The 25,383-nt window shown below is 36.1% G+C and overlaps 1 protein-coding gene across 1 annotated transcript in view; it reads left to right on the top strand.

Annotated features, from left to right (window-relative positions):
* Positions 1-24,829, top strand: part of LOC107594795 (rho GTPase-activating protein 5-like) — a 40,662-nt gene extending 15,833 nt beyond the window's left edge. The window contains exons 4-7 of the mRNA XM_016284972.1: positions 19,206-19,283; positions 21,035-21,166; positions 23,428-23,533; positions 23,740-24,829. Of these exons, the coding sequence (XP_016140458.1) occupies positions 19,206-19,283; positions 21,035-21,166; positions 23,428-23,533; positions 23,740-24,055 (632 nt within the window). The 3' untranslated portion in view covers positions 24,056-24,829. The remainder of the gene's footprint in view (positions 1-19,205; positions 19,284-21,034; positions 21,167-23,427; positions 23,534-23,739) is intronic.
* Positions 24,830-25,383: the final 554 nt, after the last annotated feature.

Below are 25,383 nucleotides of genomic sequence, written 5' to 3'. Positions count from 1 at the left end.
CTTTGCTTTTCTCTGCTTTTTGTTTTATTTTGTTTTGGTTTCACAAAATTTAATCAAACACAAGATTACTTGATTGCACTTATTGAAGTAAACATGATGTAACAGAGATCATGTGACCATTATACCATGCTGCTATTTAAAAAGTGTAATAGTTACGTAATGTGTACTGTTTTACACACTGAATTTAAAACATAGTAAGCAGTATAGTGTAGTAGCCAGTGTAGTAGGCTATATTTTTGCCCGTTGGTTCATTGTTAAATGTTAACTCAACAAACATGCATAGAAAAATACTATTTCTGGTTCAGATTTTGAAGTAGGAATGTAACCGTAATGCAACTTACAGTGAACACATTGAAAAGAACCATCACTTTGGTTTTTCGGGAAACACACCTACTTCCAAAAAGGCACGCTATCTGGCACTGATTACGCAATTTCCGTAGTTTGCGGATTAAAAAAAAAACTATTTTTAAGCATATCCCATCTGTTCTTGATGAATTAGAGATGAGCTGGAGCGAATGATGCTGTCACTATTTGCTAAAGGACAGATGTCCTGGGTATGCCGGTCAGTCCACGGTCGAGCTGACCACAGCTCATCTGCCGACACATTACACATGCATTACTGCTTTAAGTACAGACTCGAAACCGTTTCGCCACAGTGGCCTCACAATGAGCCCTTGATGATAATTCACCCTGAATAATTGAATGTGTGATTTGTTGTTTGTCTTTTCTTGGTGGTTTTGTTTTTAGCCTGGCTTCTTGCATTTGTTCCACAAACAGCTAGCTTATTTTCTTCATATCAAAATTTAAGTCCATCAGCCCGCTGCGCACCTGTGCCGCATGCCTCTTCGCTGCGAGCAGATATTCTGCGTTAAATCAGTGCCACATAGTTCTTAGGACTGTGTGAGGGGATGCCGTTTAGCTGCAGGCAGTAGATAAGGCCACTCGGCTCTGCTAAATCCCCTCGACTGCCATGAATTTCTCATGGGGCTAAGCACACGCAAACCCAGCCCTCTTTGATAACAGCCAACTTGCTGTGCACACAACTTAGATTGGACTCGTTTTATTTTAAAAGCACTTAAGCCACTCATACAGCTGTCAACTCAGCATGACTAAATATGTCAGGGCTTAATTTTTAACCACTTTCAGACAGTTGTTTGACTCCAAAATCTAGACATCTAAGCGAATATGTAAAAAGTATAGGCTGAGGACCTTACATGCCACTGCTTGACCTAAAAGAATAGCAGAGCTTATAGGGATTTCTTTTGACATCATTTTCCATCCTCATTTTGCATTTTCTGCAGATTGTCTGCAATTACTTTAGGAGTTCACCCAAAAATTAAAGTCTGTCATCATTTACTTGCTTTCATGTCTTTCCAAATCTATATGACTTTCTTTCATCAGTGTAATACAAAAGTAGACATTTTGAAGAATGTGCAGATCATTTTATTATTTTTTTAATATATTTTTTTTGATGAATGATGATGAAGACTGGAGCTTTCGAGCTTCAAAATGGTCAAAAATTAGCATTAAAGAATCATCTGTAAAAGAAGAATCAGAATCAAAGAAGACGTCTATACATTAGCTTAGTGTGACAAACAGGTGAAATTTAAGTTATTTCCTGATATCTTCTCTTGCAGTGAGCTGTCAACTTCTGCAATCAGATCATTGAATTAGTAAGTTGAACTCAAACCTGGATCAGTTTGGTTCGTGAATTAAACATTTAGACTGTTTTTGTGAGTGGGATCAATCGATTGATTGAATAGATCTGATTCAGTAGAATGATAGGTTCATGAATCAGACATAATTACTTATAAAAAGAACCAAGGAAAGCTGGAACAAATATCAATGTTTTCATTGGATAACGACCATTTTCGGTCTACCACATGGCTCCAGAAAACATATATAGTGCACAAGGATATGGAGTGCTTATTGCTTACAGTGAACCATCACTTTGGTTTGTAGTGATTTTGTGAGCCTTCTGAAGCTTGAGAATCCGCTCTTTGTAATTGAATGGATAATAGCAGCCAGCTTGTTCTTCAAAACTTGCGTTCAGTAGACAAATAAAGTCATAGAGGTTTGGATTGACATGAGAGTGAATAAATGATGACAGAATAGGCATTTTTGGATGAATTATCCCATTAACAAAAGTGGCATTGTCAAAACGTTTTTTTCTTGCATGGATTTGGAAATCAATAAAAGGAGAGCTGATATGCTTTGATATTTTCATTCACATCTGCCGCTTTGATTTATAGGCGCCAAAAGCTGCAGGGAAGGGCAATTATTATCACAGTAGTGTAGAAATTGATGACTCGATTCTGCCCCCTTTTATATTCTGCAAGGTTCGATTTTTGGCTTTTGTTTGCGGAGCGACTAAGTGACACTAATGTTGGCATTTTGAGGCTTCACGTCTCTCGTCGCAGGATCAACCCTGACCTGAGTTTATTTCCTAAACCTCGTTAAGTATATTGAAACCCTGTGAGGAATAAGGTTAATAAGGGTTGGTATATTTTTAAACCGATTTCCTGTGGAATGAGCATGTGAGTCGGCGCTTCCCCTCTGCTGATTTATTATCATGTGTTAGTGGAATGCTGAGGCAATAGCCTCGTAACTCACGTTTGCCCCCCGCTAACACAATCATACTGTATCTCATGGAGCATTTCTTCACCAGGCGTCTGCACTGACGGATGGAGGTTGGTTTAGAAAAGCACTTTCCCTCCATGTCTATTTGTGGACCCTGATATTTGGTCTTGAACTCCCCCATGGGGGTGGGCGTTATGGCAGAATAATTAAGCAGATGGTGTCAAGTGATTTTGTATAATGGTTTAGCACCAGATGCACATGATCTTCCATGTAATCATTTCTCTTGATTTGAATGGTTATGGGTGCTCTCTCATACTGGAAAGATGGATCGGAAATCACTCCCAATTCCTTGCACAGTAGCTGTGTTCCTTAGCGAGCTTCCTAGCTCCCTACTGCCTACATAGGAACCGTGTTAATTTTGACAGAAAATTTATTTAATTTTAGTCATAGTCTTTTGACTAATATGCGATTTAGTTTTAGTCATATTTTATTCACCTGAATTGTTTTAGTTTTAGTCGACTAAATATCATAAGATTTTAGTCGACTAAATCTACAGTAAATTTAGTCGGCTAATATCTAATGGGTTTAGTTAGTTACAGTGCATTTATTAAGCATTTCTCTAAAATTTTCGAACTCATTATATAGGTTTGATATTAAGGTTTTATCATGACAGACACCGATTTAACTGCGGTGACACACAACATGCCTTCATGTTAAAATTAAATAAAACCACTTCTCATAAAAAAACAAGAACATGGTATTCTTTTTAATGAAATTTCAATGGTTATATAGGCTAATTATGCATTCTTTATAGCAAATTGTTTACCATATTCTTCATTCTTTCAAGCAGACATATTTCTATAAATAAATGTAGATTAATCTTTAGGGCTACTAAAGTTTTTCAGTCAAGAGCAGTGCGTGATTTTCTGTCTTTCTTTTGTTGCTTGATTTACACCAATGACTCGCAATGCGATGCGAAAGAGTACTCGTGCACTGTGAGATGCGCTTTCCGTGTGTATGCTTCAGTGTCTGCGCTCAGAAAACCGGACCGAATTGAGTTTTCTTTTACGTCGTCGCCCTTCATCTTACTCCCACATATTGACATTTTTTAACGTTTTATGCGACGTGCAGCACATTATATAGGTTTGATATTAAGGTTTTATCATGATAGACACCGATTTAACTGCGGTGACACACAACATGCCTTCATGTTAAAATTAAATAAAACCACTTCTCATAAAAAAACAAGAACATGGTATTCTTTTTAATGAAATTTCAATGGTTATATAGGCTAATTATGCATTCTTTATAGCAAATTGTTTACCATATTCTTCATTCTTTCAAGCAGACATATTTATTTCTATAAATAAATGTAGATTAATCTTTAGGGCTACTAAAGTTTTTCAGTCAAGAGCAGTGCGTGATTTTCTGTCTTTCTTTTGTTGCTTGATTTACACCAATGACTCGCAATGCGATGCGAAAGAGTACTCGTGCACTGTGAGATGCGCTTTCCGTGTGTATGCTTCAGTGTCTGCGCTCAGAAAACCGGACCGAATTGAGTTTTCTTTTACGTCGTCGCCCTTCATCTTACTCCCACATATTGACATTTTTTAACGTTTTATGCGACGTGCAGCAAGTGTATGTTAGCTCATGTCCCGCCGGTTCATATGTACGCATCTAACCTCTGAACCACGCAGCAGATTTGTTCTGAATGAATCTCTTCCCAAATCGTCCCTCCGTAACATTTTCGTCTCGTTTTTATTCATTGACGAAAATGTCAGTAGATTTACGTTATAGTTTTTGTCATTCAAAAAGAGTTTTAGTTCGTTATAGTCTCGTTGTTGTCTGTGAAAAAAATGTTGTTGACGAAAATGATTCGTCAACGAAATTAACACTGCATAGGAAGCATCCTAACCGGCATTGAACCTCATAAGCAACTGATTGAGAATGGTTTATATGAGCATCAATACAAATGGTGCTCCTGACGTAAAGTGTATAATTGATTCCATTAGAATCTTAATTTGTTATGTGGCTAAGCAAATGGCACAGTAATTAATATTATTATTTTTAATATTATTGTGCAGTTTAGGGTATTTTTAAGTTTTTTTGAATTATTTTATTAATGCATTTTTTAAATGATTTTATTGAATTAAATATGATTTATAATCAACATTTCTCCATACTTGTCTGTCATGGTGATTTTTTTTATATTTTTTTCATCCATGATTTTCCCCCCCCAAAATGCAGTGCATTTTGGGATTGCTTTCTCCAAGAGGATAAATTCAGTGCTGCCTTAGATTTTGGCTAGAAGAATATTTTAAAAGAGATAATTATGCATCCAACCTTTTGAAACCATCTTCATGCTATGTTTGTTTGGAATGTATCTAATGTGTTGTAACACCAATTTTAAATTCTTTATTTATGTAAAATAATTTTTCATACAAGCTGTGCAAGTCTGGGCACTGCAGTGCAGGTGCAGTCTGGTTACCTAGAAGGAAGACACATAAAACATTTGATTTTTACAACAGATAGTTCTTTTTAATCTCCTCAAACATTTCTGAATAAGCAGATAAGATACATAAGATACAATACACCAGAAAAGGTGTAGAATGTAAAATGGATCAAAGCAGTGTACTGGGAATACTCTTTGTTGGATTTAAACTGGCCTCTGTAGGTATGAATCTTTTGATAGCAGCCCATCCCTGGTGTGTTCCTGTGCAGGCACACCTTTTTCAGAAAGCATTTGATGACAGCATTATAAAGGAAACTCAGTGAAAAGGTTGCAGTCCCGGCGTGTGGTTCGTCCCAGCTCTGAAGCAAGAGCATTGATTTCACACAGACACGCGCTGTAGCATTTACAGAAGCTGTAACCCTGAGCTTTGACCTTTTATTGTGTACGACCCCTTCAAGGCATCGCGGTAACATGGGAATAAGATGCATGACATTTGCCATTATGCTCCAGAGTCCAGCCTAAAGCATTCACGTTGACAGTGATTTTATTGCTGGAGGTCGCCAGGTCACTCTGTTGTTTCTGACTGTGATTACAAATTAGATGTATCGCCAGTAAATATAAGTTGTTATTGTATATTGACAAGAAACCTGTTTTCTTGTTGCTGAAAATTAACGTTATGCAGGGGACAGTATATAAATTGCATTAGTGAATCATATGATGAACAAGATGAATGATGATCAGCTCACCCAGGTGGTAATTTCTGACATGGTTTTCCATGCATAAAGTTTTTATTATATCTCTCTGTGTAGTTAGTAGGGGTGCAACGGTTCAACTTACTCACGGTTCGGTATGTGCTATGTTTAGGGGAAAAAAAACTATATTGTCAAATAAAAATAAAGAAAATAAAACACATAATCTAACTACAAGCACCAGCACAAATAAATACAATAGAGCAAAGATACAAATAAAATAAACAGTGCTTTTCAGGTTTTTTAGGTAGGTCTTACATTACTTTTAGGTACAGAAATTGAATAAAGTAATCAAATGTAAAATAACATTGCATATTTGACTGTATAAATTAAAGATTAATCCTTATTAAAGTTACAAATGTTATTCAATCAAGAGCAGTGAGTGATTTCCGTGTTGATGGTGTTTGATTAACATTAAGTGCTGTCACTTTAAGAGAACGCACTGATACTGTATGTTCAGCTGATTATGTCTGCTAGGATACTCACCAAGATGGGCATTTTTACATTTTTGTGTGAATTTGTCCTTTCAAGCACAATACTTCAAAGAGAGCTTAATATTTGCGCACGTTCTGAGACGCGGGATGAGCGCGCACACAGATCTTCTCACTGCGTGTGTGAGTTTGCGTCTTCTGGCTCTTTAATATTTAAACTGGCCAGGCTTAAATGAGTTTAGTTTAAACTAGGGGTGCTCCGATCAGGATTTTTGAGGCCGATCACCGATCGGCGATCATAGAAAGCAATATTTGCCGATACTGAGTGATCACCGATACCGATCTTTATAAAGCCTTCTTTTTATCATTTATAACTATTTATAGTGATACTCCAATCAGGATTTTTAGACATTTATTCAGGGCCTGAATAAATACAAGCAATCCTGCGGTTCATAAAGAACTTTGTTTTCCTACGCACGAGTGCCATCTATTATTGCCTTGTTTATCTAAAAGTGCTCTTTCCCTTTAAACCTAGCCAAAAAGCCATGTGTTGACTGTGAAGCACAGTAGACGTTAATAATTTGCATTTATGGTGTAATTACTACATTTTCGTGTCAATCCATGTTCATATTTACTGCAAACAATGCGCCGTTACTTTAATTCAGCGCTTGCAGTGCAGCAATAGACTCGGTGTGGAAACGATCTCTGCACTGCTGCAGACGCACCGCTCCTGAACGCACTGCCGGACTTTAATCCGTTAACATGAGTGCGGGAAAAAATATGCACCACGTATGCACTGCAAACGGAGTAATGTGAACCTGGCATTATGTGTGTGCGCTGCGAGTGTGCATGAGCGCACGGTCTCCAGGAGAGCGCGCGAGCGCTGTTTGGTTAAACACTGGCAAGAATTAAAAAGAAATGCAATTTATCAACTTTAGTGACGATGTGACACTGCCTCGACTGTGCAAGTGACAATTCCTGTGTCAACTGTGCAGCGTGCAGCTCGCTTATAGACAGACGCGATGTGTGGTGATTTGAATCCATTTGCGTATTTTGAGTGAGTGAGAGAGAGAGAGGGTGATTCACTCACGCGGTTTGTGAAATTACGTCTCTCACAAGGTTTTCAAATTACTTAAGTTATTTAATGAAGAAATATTATAATTGTTTCAGCCGTGCCGGACAGAGACTGAGACGGTGCCGCTGCAGGTCGTGCCAAACCTCTCACGGCAGCGTCATCAGCTTGAGATCGTTTTTTAAGAGACCGCATTTCAGAGACCGCCGTTTGATCATCGCAACATGATTATCGGTCGATAATCATCTCTGCACTGCTGCAGATCTCACCTTCAGAATTATAATTATTTCACCCGCGCCGGACAGAGACTGAGACGGTGCCGCTGCAGGTCGTGCCAAACCTCTCACGGCAGCTTCTTCAGCTTGAGATCGTTTTTTTGAGATCGGCATTTAAGAGACCGCCGATCTATCATCACAACATGATTATCGGCCGATAGTGATCAGTAGCCAATCAATCGGAGCACCCCTAATTATTATTATATTATTATTACATATAGCCTAGCTTTATTATGTTTTTCTCCGCTCGCAGAAGCGCTGCAGGCGAGTGATGTGATATGTTGACCATGTGAATCCTCATGTTCTGTTGTTTGCTGCATTTTTCAGATGTAAAATTAATCCCCGGGAAACAAATGTTAGTATTTTTAACGGGTCACAGACACTTATCCTTTCTAATTTAATTAAATTCTAATTAAAAATAATCTTGTCGGTTAACTGTTAATAATCGGTTAACGAGTGTCGGTTGTCGGTTAGGAAAAATGTGATCAGTAGCCAATCAATCGGAGCACCCCTAGTTTAAACACAGATAGCAACGTGTGCTGTTCTGGTCTCACCTGCGTTATCAACACGTGATGACGGCATAAATGACCGTTATTCCAACATACAGCACTCGCATTGAACAAAGAGTGACTGGTTTGTCCACGCATTGATTTTTTTGGGATGTATTGGGAAGCCAGAATTTGTATCCATCAACAGAAACATGCATTAGCCGAACTCTAACAAACCATATTACAGATACATTGTCAGATTTAAGTTAAACCGCGGTCCTAGTGTATGCCAAACCGTGTGTGGAGAACGGTACGGTTTGATTTTTTTTTTTTTACCGAGAGCCGTTGCACCCCTAGTGGTTAGGGACAAATCATAAACTGTAACATATTAACTTTACATCTTTCTCACACTCAACTACAGTATCTCACATAGATGGATGATGGGGTAGGGTTGTGCCGATAGACGATAGTGTAGCGGATTAGCTCATGGGGAAATATGAATAATTAACCATAACTAATTATGATTAATTATTAATATTTTAGATCCACTGTAGATATTTAGCTGACATTTTTTTTTTTACCGAGAGCCGTTGCACCCCTAGTGGTTAGGGACAAATCATAAACTGTAACATATTAACTTTACATCTTTCTCACACTCAACTACAGTATCTCACATAGATGGATGATGGGGTAGGGTTGTGCCGATAGACGATAGTATCGTGTATCGATGATAGTCAGAGATATCGCCTGTGGCTGATGCCTTTGACGATAACAAGACGATTATTATTATAATTATTGTTTATTATTATTATTATTATTATTATTATTATCGGGCTGATGATATTATCTAATTAATATTAGGGCAAATTTTTTCCATATTTCTTTTTCCGCGTTTTTACAGCGCTGCGCATTATATCCAGTCACACACGATTCAGTCAAGTTTATGAATGCAACGGCCAATCAGAAGCGTTCAGATGAGTCATCACTGGAATTAGTAACTTACAATGTTTCTATTAAATTGTTAAATACAAATTCAGTCATATTAAAAATATTTTGACATGACATCCATATACTACTTAACTAAAAATATATCATGTATAGTTAATAGATCACACATTAGGCTACTTTTAGCCTTACCCTGGAGTTGGTTCACTCTCCGGCTATAAGTCTAAGTCAGTAAATAATCAAATTAATTAGCATGATAATATTGTGTATCGACAATCTCACAGGCTGACGATATGACTGTGAAGCATATCGCCCGACATTAATGTGGGCTCCACTGTCTTCACTCCTATAGAGCGCAACAGTCGGGTTCTGGAAGTAAATATCACATTCTCTGTCTCCATGGAGAAATAGATCTTTAGGAAAAACAGGTTAATTAAAAAAAAAAAAGGTTGTTAAATAATTGGATATGCTTCTGTAGAAAATACAAATAAATGAACCTTTATAAAAATCATTGTGTAGTAGTAAAGAACTATGCAACCCACATTCCTGCAACACTTGGATCCACCAATGAAAGAAGATGCTGTTGCCATAAAAATGAGAATTATGTCAAAAGACTACAATCAATTTTCTGAACAACTTCCACTAAGGGTTGAGGGTAGATAAGAGAGGAAATGCATCTTTTTTTTATTCATCAGGTTTATATTGATTGATCAAATGTGGCAGTAAAGGCTTTTGCAGTTATAAAATTCTATTTCAAATGAAAGCTATTTCTTATTCACTTCTGAATTTCACAGTACCACACACATATTAAGCAGTTTTCAACACTGGTGGTAATAAATGTTTCTTAAGCATCAAATCAGCAGATTAGAATGGTTTCTGAAGGATCACGTGACACTGAAGACTGGAGTGATGATGCTGAAAATTCAGCTGTCACGAATTGAAAAATCTTCCAGACCCCACATTTAGCATACAGTAAAGTTTATTTTTAACCACTTTGTGATTTAAACGTCAATATTGTATTTTATACTTGGAATAAAAATGATGGTATAATGTAAAACTATTGTATGCATTTATAGACTTATTTATTACATCATGTGCAATGTATCATGGTCTTGTACCTTTGTAACTTTGTTTTGGTTTAAGGCTTAGAACTTGTTCAAAAATTTCCGTGGGAAAAATACCTCTGCAACTAGGGCTGTGCGATTATGACAAAAATAATAATTGTCGATTATTCCCTTGAAATTGTAATTGCGATTATTAATTACGATTATCACAATTTACATTGAATGATGTTTATACCATTGTTTGATGCAACTGCATGCCGTATTTTTATATGAAAATAAACAAGCTGAAAACACTCCAACTGAAAAACATTTAGTGCTTTTCTATAGTATTAAGCCTCAAATGTCAACTATACATCGGATTGATTTCTTCTTTAAATGATAATAAAAGTAAAAATATAAATGGTATTATAGTGTTATACTAAAACTAAAATTGAAACAATGGAAAAACCCTTAAGATAACATGTAGAAAGGGAAAAAAAGCATCTTAAGCACACAGAATAATATAAGGACTTTGAACGATTAATTGCCGCTTTGAACGATTACGTAATTGTGGCATCCATAATTGTAATCGTGATTAGAAATTCGATTAATTGTGCAGCCCTATCTGCAACCAAGACTTTCACAGTAGTCACTGTTGCACTCTAGTTGTAGTCATTGCACTGTTAAATTGCTCATTTGCATAAAGTTTCAACTGTTCTTAACCTCTGTTGAGTCTCTGGACATGCTTGCTTGTGTCACTAATGGTCACTGTTGCTTATGTCCCTTTGAAATCACCAACACTCATTGACAATGAATGACTTCTTTCTGCTTTTACTATGAACAGGGCTTAATGCGCGTTGTGAAAACAAATACTCATGAAGAACATGACATTTTAGTTCCTCTAATGAAGCATCAGACGTGCAGAATCTGTGTGCAGTGCACTTTTTCTGTGATATTGTCCACTTCCTGCTGTGTAACCACTTCATCAAGAGCTAAACCAGCAGTGCCCATAATGGCAGGTTTTCATTACTATGCTGACCTTTTGTGTACGTCAGCTGGCATCACTTCAAACCAGATTCAAAATTACCTCTGTTAAAAGAGAAGGAGTCAAAGCTTGACTGATAAATCTGTGTTATATTGTGATTTCTGGGTTTTATATGAGTATAATATATGAATATAATGCCTGTGATTTACTGTATCATGGTGACCATTTGTTGCCTTTGAGGTTGAACTCGATGGTAATCTGCTGATGAGGAGGTGCAGATAAAGTCCAGTGGTGGATGGGAAGGGCATAGAGGGGACAATAGACGTGCATCCAAATTAAGATCACTTCCCTTAGTCTGGCTTCCTGTTACTGTTTTTTTTACAACACTTTTGACATTGACCTTCCTCACAGCATTTGACTAAAGATCACCACGTCTGAAATCCATGCGCTGACTGATTTTACTTTTATGGCTGCCAGCTGTTGGACACCATGATTATTGGTGCGTTAGAGTCCTCTTGGGAAGTTTGTATTTATGTGTTGTGAAGTCATAATTACGAAGTCAGATCGCAATGCACCTTTTCTACATAAAATTACAAATTTTTAAACTCTTCATCTACTGAATGATGAATAAAGAATGTGCATTGGGATAATGTGGGATAAGTGTTGCATAATGTTTTTATTCTATCGTAATTGTACAATACTGTGGTATTTTGTAAATGCAATTTCAATTTAGAAAAAAACAAACAAATTGACCATTAATCAAACACTGCATCCATTGTGTTTAATTTCTCATTGACCCCCAACTCGGAAACTCTGAGCTTAAAGGGATAGTTCACCCAAAAATGAAAACGCTGTCATTTACTCACCCTCAAGTTGCTCCAAACCTGCTCCTTTCTTCTGTTGAACACAAAAGATCTTTTAAAAGAATGTTTGGAAACAAACAGTTGCCGTTAGCCACTGACTTCTATAGTATGGAGAAAAAAAAATACTGTGGAAGTCAGTGGCTACCGTCAAATTATTTGGTTCCCAACATTGTTGAAAATATTTTCTTTTGTGTTCAACAGAGGAAAGAAAAGTACATCATGACAGAGTTTTCATCTTTTGGGTGAGAACTATCCCTTTAAAGAAAATCCAGAGTTTCCCACTCGTAATTACAACTTTGCGGTGACATTCATATGCGTTCAACTCGTAATTACTATCTTTCCAGAGTTGACTTGAATGCACCATATGTTTGAAATGTGTCTGCACTGTATGGTGAGTAACATTTTATGTTATTTGAACCGGTTAAAGTGTGGTTATACTGTCCATCAAGTGATTCATATAAGCCTGAGTGGCTGAATCTCAAGGAAGTGCAAATGTCTGTTTTTGTGTACTGCAATTTATCCACTATCTGAAATAGTAAGCTGACACGTTCTTGAGCCGGCTGACAGTTCAGTATGTGTGAACTCCTTCAAGGCTTTGACTTTGAAATTGTACAGTGCGTTTAGTCTCGACGTGTTCCTGCGCTTGTAAGTGAGCTCTGTTCGCAGTGTCAGGCCGGGCATAACACCACCAGGCCACTCACACGTGACAGGCCTGACAAAAAGGGTTGGATCCAAACCCACGCCGTTGCATGGTAACCTCACCAAACCATCATTTAATCTCCATGAGTCATCAACCGGCCGCAAATGACATCACAAAGCAACAATCCACCAGGGATGGGTCATGATGGTTGCCTACACTGTTTAAAAAAAAAAAAAAAAAAAAACTCGTAAATGACTGGCAGCTACGGCTGTCAAACAAAAACTGTAAAATTAAAGTAAAATATCTTGATTGAAATAAAGTGCTAAAACAATAATTTTACAGAAATTTTCATTAAAGGTTTTACAGAAAAAGTTATTTTACAGATTTTTCCTTGTTTCAGTTATGATATTTTACTTTAATTTTACGGTTTTTGTTTGGCAGCCATAGCTGCCAGTCATTTGACCATTTTTTCACAGGACTTTTTTACAGTGTAAAACCCTTATTTTACAGCCTTTTCCTAGATTATTACAATGAAAGCACTAAATGTTCTACAGAGAAACAGTTATTTTACAAATCATTAGTCAAAAACCTTCAATAAAGTGTCAAAGCATGCTCAAGATGGAAAATTAAGCTTTATTTGGAAGACAAAATACAAAGTCTGTACAAATGCCATAAAAAAGTAAAAAAAATTTTTTTAGATCACATTATTTCTTTTTTAAGAAATACAGCACAATTACATTTAAAATACTGTACTAATGGAAGAACATAGAACAGTTTCATCAAAATGTTGAATTAAATATATTCAACTTTAAGGACAAGTTCACTTCCAGAATTAATATTTCCTGATAACGTACTCACCCCATGTAATCCAAGATGTTCATGTCTTTCTTTACGCAGTCAAAAAGGAATGAAAGTTTTTGAGAAAAACATTCCAGGATTTTTCTCCATATAGTGGACTTCAATGGAACCCAACGGGTTGAAGGTCCAAATTTCAGTTTCAATGCTGCTTCAAAGGGCTTTACACGATCCCAGCCGAGGAATAAGGGTCGCTGGGAACTTGTAAAGCCCTTTGAAAGCTGCATTGAAACTGAAATTTGGACCTTCAACCCGTTGGGTTCCATTGAAGTCCACTATATGGATGAAAAATCCAGGAATGTTTTCCTCAAAAATCTTAATTTTTTTAAGAAAGACATGAACATCTCGGATGACATGGGGGTGAGTAAAATATAAGGACATTTTTATACTGGAATTGAACTAGTCCTTTAAAACTGAAGAAATACAAAGCCGGTATATCTACAAGATTGTCAAGATTGATTCTAAAAGAGTTTTATTATTCAGATGTAAATTTTCATTATCAATGAATTCTTCATAAACAGTTCTTCAGAACCTCCAGGAGGAATTCAATAACTAAAAATTGCATTTCTATCTTATCAGTTAGGGTTACTTTCATGACGAGGTAAATTTAACCTTTGAGAGAAAGAAACAATTTGTGCTGTTTGCTGATAGCTTTGCATCTTGTATTTTCCACATAAGTTTTATATTAATACACAATATTCTACTGACTCCTGTGGGCTCTATACAGTGGGGTCCAAAATGATTAGAACACCTAGTATTTTCAGCAGCTAAAAAATGGTGTTAAGTCAGTTATTTCTATCTTTTGCTGTAGTGTGTCAGTAGGAAATATCAGTTTACATTACCAAACATTAATTTTGCCATTAATTGTAATAATCCAGTGAGATTTTTGTCTGACAACAGCCAGTGCTCCACACAGAGATCTGATCTGATCAATCTGAGCTAGCTTGGCCCTTCAGTGTTGCACAGCCTGTTGGTTAATCCTCTGTCCACTATAACACTTATTTAAAAATAATGCCATAATTGCATGCAAGTTACAAAATTTGTCTACATACTTTTATTTAATAGCATAGATATTGCAAGCCTTTATAGCATTTGTGATATGAGACAATGTAAACTTCTCACCATGGAAAGTGAAAGTCTGTTTTTTAGTTATTCAAAAGTAAAGACAATGTATAGGTTGGCCCTAAGAGCAATCTATACATCTATACATCTATACAAGCATCATGAACATTGTTGTCCTTCCCACATAACAAGCGATCTTGGCCCAAATGTGGCCTCATGCTGGAACTGCTGGCCTCCTGTCGGCAATGGCAGGTACCCTTTCAGCCAGAGCTGGGCCATGTGTGGCGATGGCACAGCATGGATCACGGCAAACATGAGGGCCGATTGCTGGTGGGAGGAGTGTGGCCCAGATCAGTCCAGTGATTTTGTGGCCCAAATCAGGCTTGTGATCTGACAGCATATTATGTGACCCATGATAAACAAGATAAATAAAATATTGCATGATAATGGTTAAATGATCACAGAAATTTTAATGAAGTGTAGTATTGTTCAAATGTAATCTTTGAAATGGCAAGTCAAAACAGAATGAAACATATTTCAAAATTAAGCAAATCAGTAAATCACTCAACTGCAATAAACTGCACAATTATAATTTTATTATATTTTATATTATTCTCAGAACAAATAATCTTAGAATCCTTACATAAAGAGAGAGAGAGAGAGAGATCATTTAACCATTATCATGCAATATTTATTTGGTTTATCATGGGGCACATACATTTATTAATATGCTGTCATGCACAAGCATTAAATAACATGATCATAAAAGCATTTTATTTTTATTCAGATCTTTGGTATACGTGTGATGCTTTGTGTGAGGAACAGATCCAAATTCAAACCATTCAGCGATATATATCTCCTTCCTCTGTAGCTATAGTAACAATTTAAAAATTAGCTGTTAACAAGTTTTACAACAAGCTGCTTTTTGACATTTCTGCAATACATTCTTGTGATTACATGTGTCTGTATGTTGCGTTTCTCTTATTGACTGTATACTTTATACACTCACTCTTTATTGGTTGATTTTTTTCTTTATAAAAATATATATTTTTTAATGCAATACATTTTTTATTTTCTGACAGAAAAACTTCTGTTAGTCAACTATATACATGGTTGATTTGTGTATTTTAAGGCTGATTTTTTATTGTGTATATATATTCTATTTCTATTCATTATAAAATTAAAAATAATAGTAAAATTACTAAATATAAAACTAATAAGATTTACTTTAAAATGACAAAAAGGAACATTAAATTGTTAGTATGGACATAAACCTTTAATATAATGAGCTGCATTATTTAATTACAGATTATATTTGTAATTTTACGTGAATTTGTACATGGTTTAAGAAAACTGAAAAAATACTGTATAAAAAAATTAGAATTACTGTAATTTGTCATTAATGGAATAATCCTTAAAATAACAGACAAGTTGTTAATTTACAGATATTGATTGTAATTTTACATGAATTTGTACGTAATTTAAGAAAACAAAAAAATACTGTATGAATAATAAGGTAATTTTACCGTATTAAAAAATAAGAAATACTGTAATTTGTCATTAATGATATAATCCTTAAAATAATGAACAAGTTATTAATTTACAGATATTGTTCGTAATTTTACATGAATTTGTATGTCATTTATGGAAACACGAAAAATACTTGTATAAATAATAACAGATATTGTTAGTAATTTTACATAGTTTTAAACATAATTTAAAATTACAGAGAAATACTGTAAAAAAATGTTAAGTAATTTTTTTAGCTAATAAAGCTATAAGTGTAAGCAATAAATTAATTTGGCTAATTTACCTAGATTTGTTTTATCTACATTTTTGGGGGGATTTATTCACTTGCAACTAGCTTAGGGGTGGGCGATATGGCAAAAATATCATATCATATGATTTATTTCAGGAAAATCACGATTCACGATTTTATCATGATTTTTTGACATGTTGGTTTTACTATTTTGCAAGTTGTCTGAGCAGTACAGCCAAACTAATTTCCCTATTTTTAAAAAAAAGCCTTATAAGGTGTATATAAAATAAAAAAGAATGGCAGACATTTAGGCCAAAGTGGGCGAAGATAAAAATCTTTGTCATTATTTTAGCTTTGTTATTAAAAAAGAAAAATTCTTAAAAAATGAGAACAAAGATACACATAATATACAATTAAAACAAACAGTGCTTTATTTTTCAGGTCCAGTAGGTGTATTTAGAAGTAGCATTCAAGAAATTGAATGAACAAATATAAAAATAAAACACTATTTACACTTCACTGTATGAATTATACATTGATTCTTATTAAAGCAACTGTATTAAAGTTCTTCAGTCAAGAGCAGTGAGTGATTTTTCTCTTTGTGTTTTGTTGTTTTATTAACATTAAAGTGATAGTTCACCCAAAAATGAAAATTCCATCATCATTTACTCACTCTCAAGTTGTTTTAAATCTGAATGAGTTTCTTTTCTTTTGTTGAACATAAAAGTGATATTGAAGAATATGGGTAACCAAACAGTTGATGGTCACCAGTGACTTCCATAGTATTTTTCCCCCCTTCTATCAAAGTCAATGGGGACCAGCAACTGTTTGGTTTCCCACATTCTTCAGAATATCTTCTTTTGTGTTCAGCACAAGAAAGAAATTAATGCAGGTTTGAGAGTGGGTAAATATTGACAAAGTTAGTTTTTGGGTAAACTATCCCTTTAATGACAAGCGCAGGATGTTTTGTACAATTAATCTGCTGTTGCTTTAAGACCTGCATGCATCTAATATACAGGCATGCATTACTTTCACTTTAGACATAACCAGCTGTGTTTATATGTAAACCTTGTGTGTTTTTGACACAGTATTAACGCAATCAGACGCAAAACACAACAGTCCAGTAAACAGGCGCTGTTTGACAGGCTTTTTAGTGTGCGACTGTGTGCACACTCAGAAAAAGTGCATGTCAGATCAGCACGCGAATGAAATGTTTAACTGGCAAGTCTTTAAAGCACATGCAAATAATCTACTTTTGTGATTGTGAAGTGCAGTGTCCAGTGAGTGTAACTACCACGGAGTTAGAATTTGATGTGAATGTATGTCACGCCGGAACGGCAACTGATAGTATCGTGCTACAGCGCACATTCTACGATATTTCTTCAAAAAAAGATTGTAGAGACATTTTAATAATCCATGATCAAAAATCGTTATATTGCACACCCCTAGCTAGATCTCTAGATTTCAAAAGAGTCATGTTTCAATTCGTTTGACCCATTTGTGGGAAACAGGTGATTTACCCAGGCAGTAATAAACAGCCCACATTAGTCTCAACACACCTGCCCTTTCCGTGAACACGGCAGTGAGTTAAGCAGGCTCCTCTGTGTAGCCTCCCACTGCTCTGGAGGAGGAACCGGCTCTGACATGTGCGAGCATCTCAAGAATGCACAGCGGTTTTGACTTGTAGCAGTTAGCAGCCCACAAGGCTTTGGAAGTGACTGTGGGGGCCCTGTGTTTTGCATCAGCACTGCGGAGCTGCACAAGGTCATGGCTTCACAGAGCTATCTTTAGCTTGATAAACGGCCTTCAGTAGATTAAACATAATGAAAATAAAGAGATACATGCAGCATTATCTGTCAGAGAATGGGGGAGTGTGGGTTGAATTCTGCTGCATTACCTGCATTTCTGGCCTACTTTTTCTCTCGGTGAGATCAGCTCGCATGTCCACTCATCCATCTGGAGTGGCCCAGTTTACTGGGTTGAGTACATGATTTTAAATATTTGAGCGAAGGCTGTAGCAAAAGAGCTGTTCTGTGATGTGGGAAGGCTATAGATCTATAGCTTTACTGCTGTCAGTAATATTTGGTCTTCTGAGGAAGATTTGCTCCTCTGTAATGACAGCATTTCTGCGGATGGGACACAAACATGTACTGTTTTGGCAGATGCTTTCTGCTTTCTGATAACAACAAACTGTTGTATTACGTACTCTGATGGATACAGCAGCAAAAGTACTAAGAACAACACAACAGCACAAAAATACAGCTAGTCATATTTAAATCTTTAGATGGAAGCTGCTCAGGCTAGCAGGGCATCTCTTTCTTGAAATAAAAGGCAAACTATGGTGTCTAGGGCTCATATATTGATATCACAATGATTTTGAATTAGTACTTCAGGTCCTTATATCTGTATTTATTTTAAATTAAATTATTATGATTTTAATTAAAATGCTAAATTATTTTTTTATTTATTATGTGTATTTCTTTATTATATTGGTAAATTCGTTTTTTTAATTGTCTAATTATGTGTTTTTATATAAATAATTGTTTTATTTATTATGTGAAAATTACTTAATTGTAAAAATAACTATATAACATAGTAAATTATCATTGATTTTTCCTACAGTTCAAGTTAAGAAGCAGCAGATAATCTCAATAAGCATTACATTTTAAAACCAGAGTACCTGGAGTAAGATACCCACAAACAATTAACTAAACTAAACTTTAATTTAAGTTTTGTCATTCTCTGAAAAATTAATTATGTAAATGCCTGAATTAATTTTTGTATCTTTGAAATTTCTTCATCCTTTACTGTTTCTTTGTTTGTATTCACTTCATGTTCAATAAGAAACTGTGGAACTGACACCTATCGTTTCATTTGTGCATCCTTTTATATGGCTGCTTCAAGCATTAGCTGTTTTTTAGAGCACTGACTGCTTTGTTCCGCTGAGATTTTGTCACATAACCTTTGTGGGATTGATTTTAATGAAGTGTCACTCTTAATTTGCAGGTCTCACCACAGAGGGCCTTTATCGAGTGAGTGGAAACAAGACGGATCAAGACAACATTCAGAAACAATTCGACCAGGGTACATACTGATTTTAACTAGGCTCTGTGGGAAATTAGGCTTCATTTGCAGGCGTTTGATGGCATGCCGCTAGGACACATGTTGGAAGATAGTTCACGAATTGGATAGCAGGAGGCTCTGATAAACTCTAGTTTGAAGGGTTAATTTGTATATTTGATTTTCTCGTCACCTCTTAGATTCATTATGGTTCGATTTAAGACACGCACTGCTCAGCAGCATTCACCAGAAAGCTAAACAGTCTCAGGTCTCTTGTCTGATTCAGCTGTTTGTTTCATTTTTAATGTGCAATATATTACTCATATTTTATATAAAAATGATGTATTTTATAATAGATAATTTTTACATAAAATATACGATTTTGTATTTATAGTACATAAATATTAATGTAGATTGAATGAAGAAAAGATTACATAATAAAATGTAATTTAATGTAAAATTTCCAACTTCTAGCTATCAAGACTTAAAGGGTGCACACTCCATTCTGCCGCATGAATGACGAGAAACAGGCCCTGAATTACATGATTATGATCTGTTACACTGTAAATGGACAATTCCTGTAAAAACAAACTTGACATTTGTGGCTTCTGACTGGCGTGACGCCTGCAGGCCTCCATCAAGCTGTGATTCGCACTAGTTATTAGCTTATGCAAGACATTTTTTTTTGTGACATAAAAGTGATCTGTTATATTCTCATTTTAAAGCTCAGAATTAAATCATCACTACACTGACAATATATTGAGGCAGTTACAGGCTAGTGGTGGGCAGTCTGACCTCAATTTATTCCATGACACAAACTATGTTATTTCACTGTAATGGTCTATATTACAATATAGTTACTTTTTCTGCAAATCATTGAAATTTTTTTTATTAAATAACAATGACTGTTTTGGATAATGCAGTGAATTCAGTCTTTTACTTCATTTGTTTGTTTTGTCTTTTTCTTTGTAGCTAGATGGACAGGAACCAAATGATAAGATTATTCATAACAAATGAAGCCTGGCATCCATGCAAAAGCAGCTTTTAGCACATTATGTAACACTTGAGTTAAAAAACAACAGCCTCAAAACAGTAAAACTGACATTATAAAACAAACAGAAAAAATTGCTGTGCCTAACAAAACTCATAAGTACTTGCTTATTTTGACAAATTTGCGATGTATTTCCTCATTACTATTTTGCATTGCTGTTTCCCCGTCACTCTCATGTGTAAATAATACCATTATGCAGCTTACTATTACAGAAGATACACTTCTTTTGTGGCTAAAGTGAATCCACTCTTGTTTTCATATATCTTTCAAATCAAACACTAGTCATCTCTAGCTGGTGAGTTGTGGAGATGAGTGGGTGGAAAATCTTCAGCTGAGTGACCAGATTATTCACTCAGTGAGCCATCGTTTGCCCAAAAGAGCTACTATAGGCATCCGTCTGCCCGCTGGAGCCATTAGCCTCCCTCTCTTTTTCTCTTCTCCATCCTCACGATACTGTGAATTGGGTGCTTTTCCCCCTTCTTGTGTTCATTCAGTGCCTTTGCGGAGAGATTTAGTCTGACAGCTGTCATTTCACCTTAAACCCGGCTCTTTCAGCCTCTCTTTCTCCTCCCCATCCTCTCCCATTCCTCTTTATTTTCCTTTTCTCCATAGTTTTCCTTTTATTCTGCTTAATTCCGTTAAATCTGTTTTAGTGGCTTTACCAGCACTGACAAAGGGAGCTGGATGCTTATGCAAGCTCAAACTATTTTCATTCTTCTCTCAGACCACAGTGTTGACCTGATAGTGATGGATGTAGCCGTGAATGCCGTGGCTGGGGCCCTGAAGGCCTTCTTTGCCGACCTCCCTGACCCCCTCATACCGTATTCTCTCCACCCAGAGCTAGTTGAAGCAGCCAGTAAGTATCGATTCATTCAGATTCTCAAGTGCTTCCTCTTTGACTGAGATTTGTGGTAACAGACTGCTTTAGAACATCTCATTTTATTAGTTACTGATTGTTTCATTTAAGACTTTAAGCTGACAGTTTCTGCTAAGTGAGGCATTAAATGGCTTTATCTAACCTTAAGTAATAGTGTTTTTTTATGTTAAAATACATACAGCTGTAAGTCAGTCATTTGTAGGTTGATTCCTGCAAAAAACTGTCACTGTGCCACAAAAAACTATTTAATTTCTTTAAGCATTACAACGACAGTGACATTGACTCAACCAATGGTGTGAGTTTAAGGCGTTTTTCAATCTTGTTGTTGACTAGCTTATGATTTTCAAATGTTTAAAGGCACTGGTTTCTCGCCATGAATATAGCCGTGGCAGTTGGCATGGCACTTAATTATAAACAAACAAATATTTCACGTAAGGATTGGAAAAATTGTAGCAAAATGGCTGAAGATCTGTGTTAGCAGCTGTCTTAAGTCGCTGGGGTATATTTGTAGCAATAGCCAAAAATACATTGTATGGGTCAAAATTATTGATTTTTCTTTTATGCCAAAAATCATTAGTATATTAAGTAAAGATCATGTTCCATGAAGATATTTTGTAAATTTCCTACTGTAAATATATTAAAACTTAATTTTTGATTAGTAATATGCATTGCTAAGGACTTAATGGCCAAATATTGTCCTATGATTTTCTCAATATGTAGATTTTTTTGCACCATCAGATTCCAGATTTTCAAATAGTAGTATCTCGGCCAAATATTGTCCTATCCTAGCAAACCATACATCAACATACATCAGCTTTCAGAGGATGTAAAAAATCAAAATTTCGAAAAATTGACCGTATGACTGGTTTTGTGGTCCAGGGTCACATATTATAATTTTGCCAGTGTTAGAAGGTGTAGTAAGCCATCAAACTTCAGTTGACTCCATCTGTAGTCATGTGTCTGACCCTGGCTCTGACCCCAGCCTCTCATTCAAACTTCAGTCTTCTTCACAAACAGCAGGTGGGCAGCAGTGTGTCCAGGCAAAATGAGGCAGGTTTAGTGACACAGCGTTCATCCGTTGCATCAATAAAGGCTGCGGCTACAAAACAGACAGGAAGTGTGTCTGCTACAACTATGAGAACAAGTAGAGACCTGCCCGTGTTACTTCACCGTTTCAAGAGCCTATGAGTCGAGTTTTTTTTCTTCTATCTGTACCTGGTTTCTTCTTTCAACTACGTTCAATATTAATCCCATCACCACAACATCTAATCCCAGCCGAAGGTAGCTGAGAAGTCATTTAAATGCATCTGCATTTCCGTTTGATGCTTCCGAGTGCTGAATCTAATCCAGGGCCCCCTGTGATGTACTCCTCAATATTTCTGATCCACACTGCTGTAGATAAATGAATTGAAGTGCTGGGATGCTGTTCATTTTGAATGTACTGATATTTCGCTTTATCTCTTCCCTCCCCTTGCAGTTTTTTGGCCAGGCGGTTGTTCTTATACAGAAATCTCTTTTTGATGATGAGTAAGACACAAATGCAAATTTCTAATTGTCTTTCTGCTGGAAAAGATAAAATATGTATTTATTATGTGCTTTTCAATTTTTAAGTTTTAAATATTCAGTCCTTGTTGAACTTAATTATGAGCTGATTGCACGTTACTCTGAATACTTGATTCTGATTGGTCAATTTTGGCAATCTGCAGTTAAATACTTTTGTGTAATATATAGGGATGCACAGATATTGAAATTCTGACCCGATAACAAAATGTTAAATTCTGCACTTTTTTTTGTTTTGAAAATAAATGCTACAAGCTAAAATGAGTCTTTTCAAATTCTACAAGTGAATTTATGCATCACGGCATTCTAATGTACAGTGAAAATGGATGTTCATTTGTGAGGTCACTAAATATTACATTTAAGAGCGTTATTAAATGACTAGTCTGTATAAAGCTCAACTTTAAGTGAGTGTTAGATGACAATGTAAGTGTAAATAAACAAAAATAGGGGAAATTATTATGTATTGCTAGTTTAAAGTATTTTGCATCACCCTTTCTCACATGATAAACTCGTCATGTCCATTTTATTTTATTTAGTAGTTGTGTAATAAGCAGAATCATGTACAAATAGCCAGTTATTATCACAAAATAAACCATAACCGGTATTAATCTGGAGTTACTAATAAATGCATCAAAGTCTAAATATTTCCTCACTTCTCTGTTAAATGTGTCTTTCTCCAGAAATTGTAGATCATTACGAGAGGCTGCAAGTGCTGAAGGAAATAGTGAGAAAATTTCCTCCCGTGAACTATGAAGTTTTCAAATATGTCATCACTCACCTCAACAGGTAAAGCTTGGGCTTCCCCATCTGTTGTAAAAAATAGTTAAAATCCTGTTAATAATAATGTATCCCAGGCATCTTTATTTATACAGCGGTTGATTTCCAGCTTTTTCATTTTGTAAATATGAAAATATTATCTAATGTATATTTTGAGAAATAATATACTTAAAAATACTTCTCAGGAATGAATTTGAATCTCCTTTCTCCACCAGGGTAAGTCAGCATAGTAAGACCATGTTGATGACGGCCGACAATCTGTCCATTTGTTTCTGGCCCACGCTCATGAGGCCAGATTTTGAGAACAAGGACACGCTGTCTACCACCAAACTCAACCAGTCTGTCATTGAGACCTTCATCCAGCAGTGCCAGTATTTCTTCTATGGTGGTGAAATCACAGAGCCCTCCAGCGCCGAGGGGACGCCTCCTCCACACGGCCACGGCTTAGAGTCCCTGCTGGCCCTGCAGCTCCCTCCTCCCCTCCAACCACAGCAGATCCAGCACCCGCTGCCCCCAGAACCCTTCATATAGACCCCCTACCCCCATTTGGCTTGTACGTGTGCGTATAAGACTCTTAAAATAAGAAGTGAAAAAAAAATGTACAAAGGAAGATTTGACTTGCATTAGACCTCCCTGTCCCCAGTTTTTTTTTTCTGTTCCTCAGCCTTTCTGAATGAGAGGCTGAATAAAACTGTAAAGAAAATGTCTATGTTAATTTGACATAGTAAATGTGCACATTGACTAATTTCAAACATGGCAAACATAAGGAAGATATATTTATAAAACTTTTTTTTGTTTTGAAAGACAATGGAGCTGTCAATCACTCACAAAACCAACACCATATGCACGGCTTGCCATAATGGCAAAATGTGCCATTTTTCTGCTTGTGTTTGTCCCCTTTTTATTTTAACATGGACTAAAGATATATTTTTAGGATATTTTTATCTTAAAGACAGCAGTTGTAGTTGGGGTGGTGGTATCCCACGGCGTTTGGGATTGAACTAATATGAGTTTATAAAATCAGGGGCACCTGCCTAGGATGCACTTTGTCCTACAGACTTTGAACTGGGAGCCCCTCGTACTCTGGAAACCACAGAAAGGGAAACAGCCCACTGCAACAGTTTGGCACATCTCAGAGATCCAGGCTTCAGAAGACGCCCGGCTATCTCAGTCTCGTTTCATGTTCCTTCAAAAGTTCTATGGTTCTGTTGGTTTATTTCTTAAACTGAATTTGCATGTTCTTTGCCACTTGTAATAACTGAAAGAGAGAAAAAAACAAATGCTCAACTGTTTTTATGCAAGACTTTTTTTTTTTTTTTAAATTTAAATTTTTTGGGGGAAGGAAGATATATTTATAAAACTTTTTTTTGTTTTGAAAGACAATGGAGCTGTCAATCACTCACAAAACCAACACCATATGCACGGCTTGCCATAATGGCAAAATGTGCCATTTTTCTGCTTGTGTTTGTCCCCTTTTTATTTTAACATGGACTAAAGATATATTTTTAGGATATTTTTATCTTAAAGACAGCAGTTGTAGTTGGGGTGGTGGTATCCCACGGCGTTTGGGATTGAACTAATATGAGTTTATAAAATCAGGGGCACCTGCCTAGGATGCACTTTGTCCTACAGACTTTGAACTGGGAGCCCCTCGTACTCTGGAAACCACAGAAAGGGAAACAGCCCACTGCAACAGTTTGGCACATCTCAGAGATCCAGGCTTCAGAAGACGCCCGGCTATCTCAGTCTCGTTTCATGTTCCTTCAAAAGTTCTATGGTTCTGTTGGTTTATTTCTTAAACTGAATTTGCATGTTCTTTGCCACTTGTAATAACTGAAAGAGAGAAAAAAACAAATGCT

This window comes from Sinocyclocheilus grahami, unplaced genomic scaffold (assembly GCF_001515645.1).
Source record: "Sinocyclocheilus grahami isolate Dianchi unplaced genomic scaffold, SAMN03320097.WGS_v1.1 scaffold191.1, whole genome shotgun sequence".
Taxonomy (NCBI): Eukaryota; Metazoa; Chordata; class Actinopteri; order Cypriniformes; family Cyprinidae; genus Sinocyclocheilus; species Sinocyclocheilus grahami.
The sequence above is the reverse complement of the archived record's forward strand: the minus strand, read 5'-3'. Positions and strand labels throughout refer to the sequence as shown.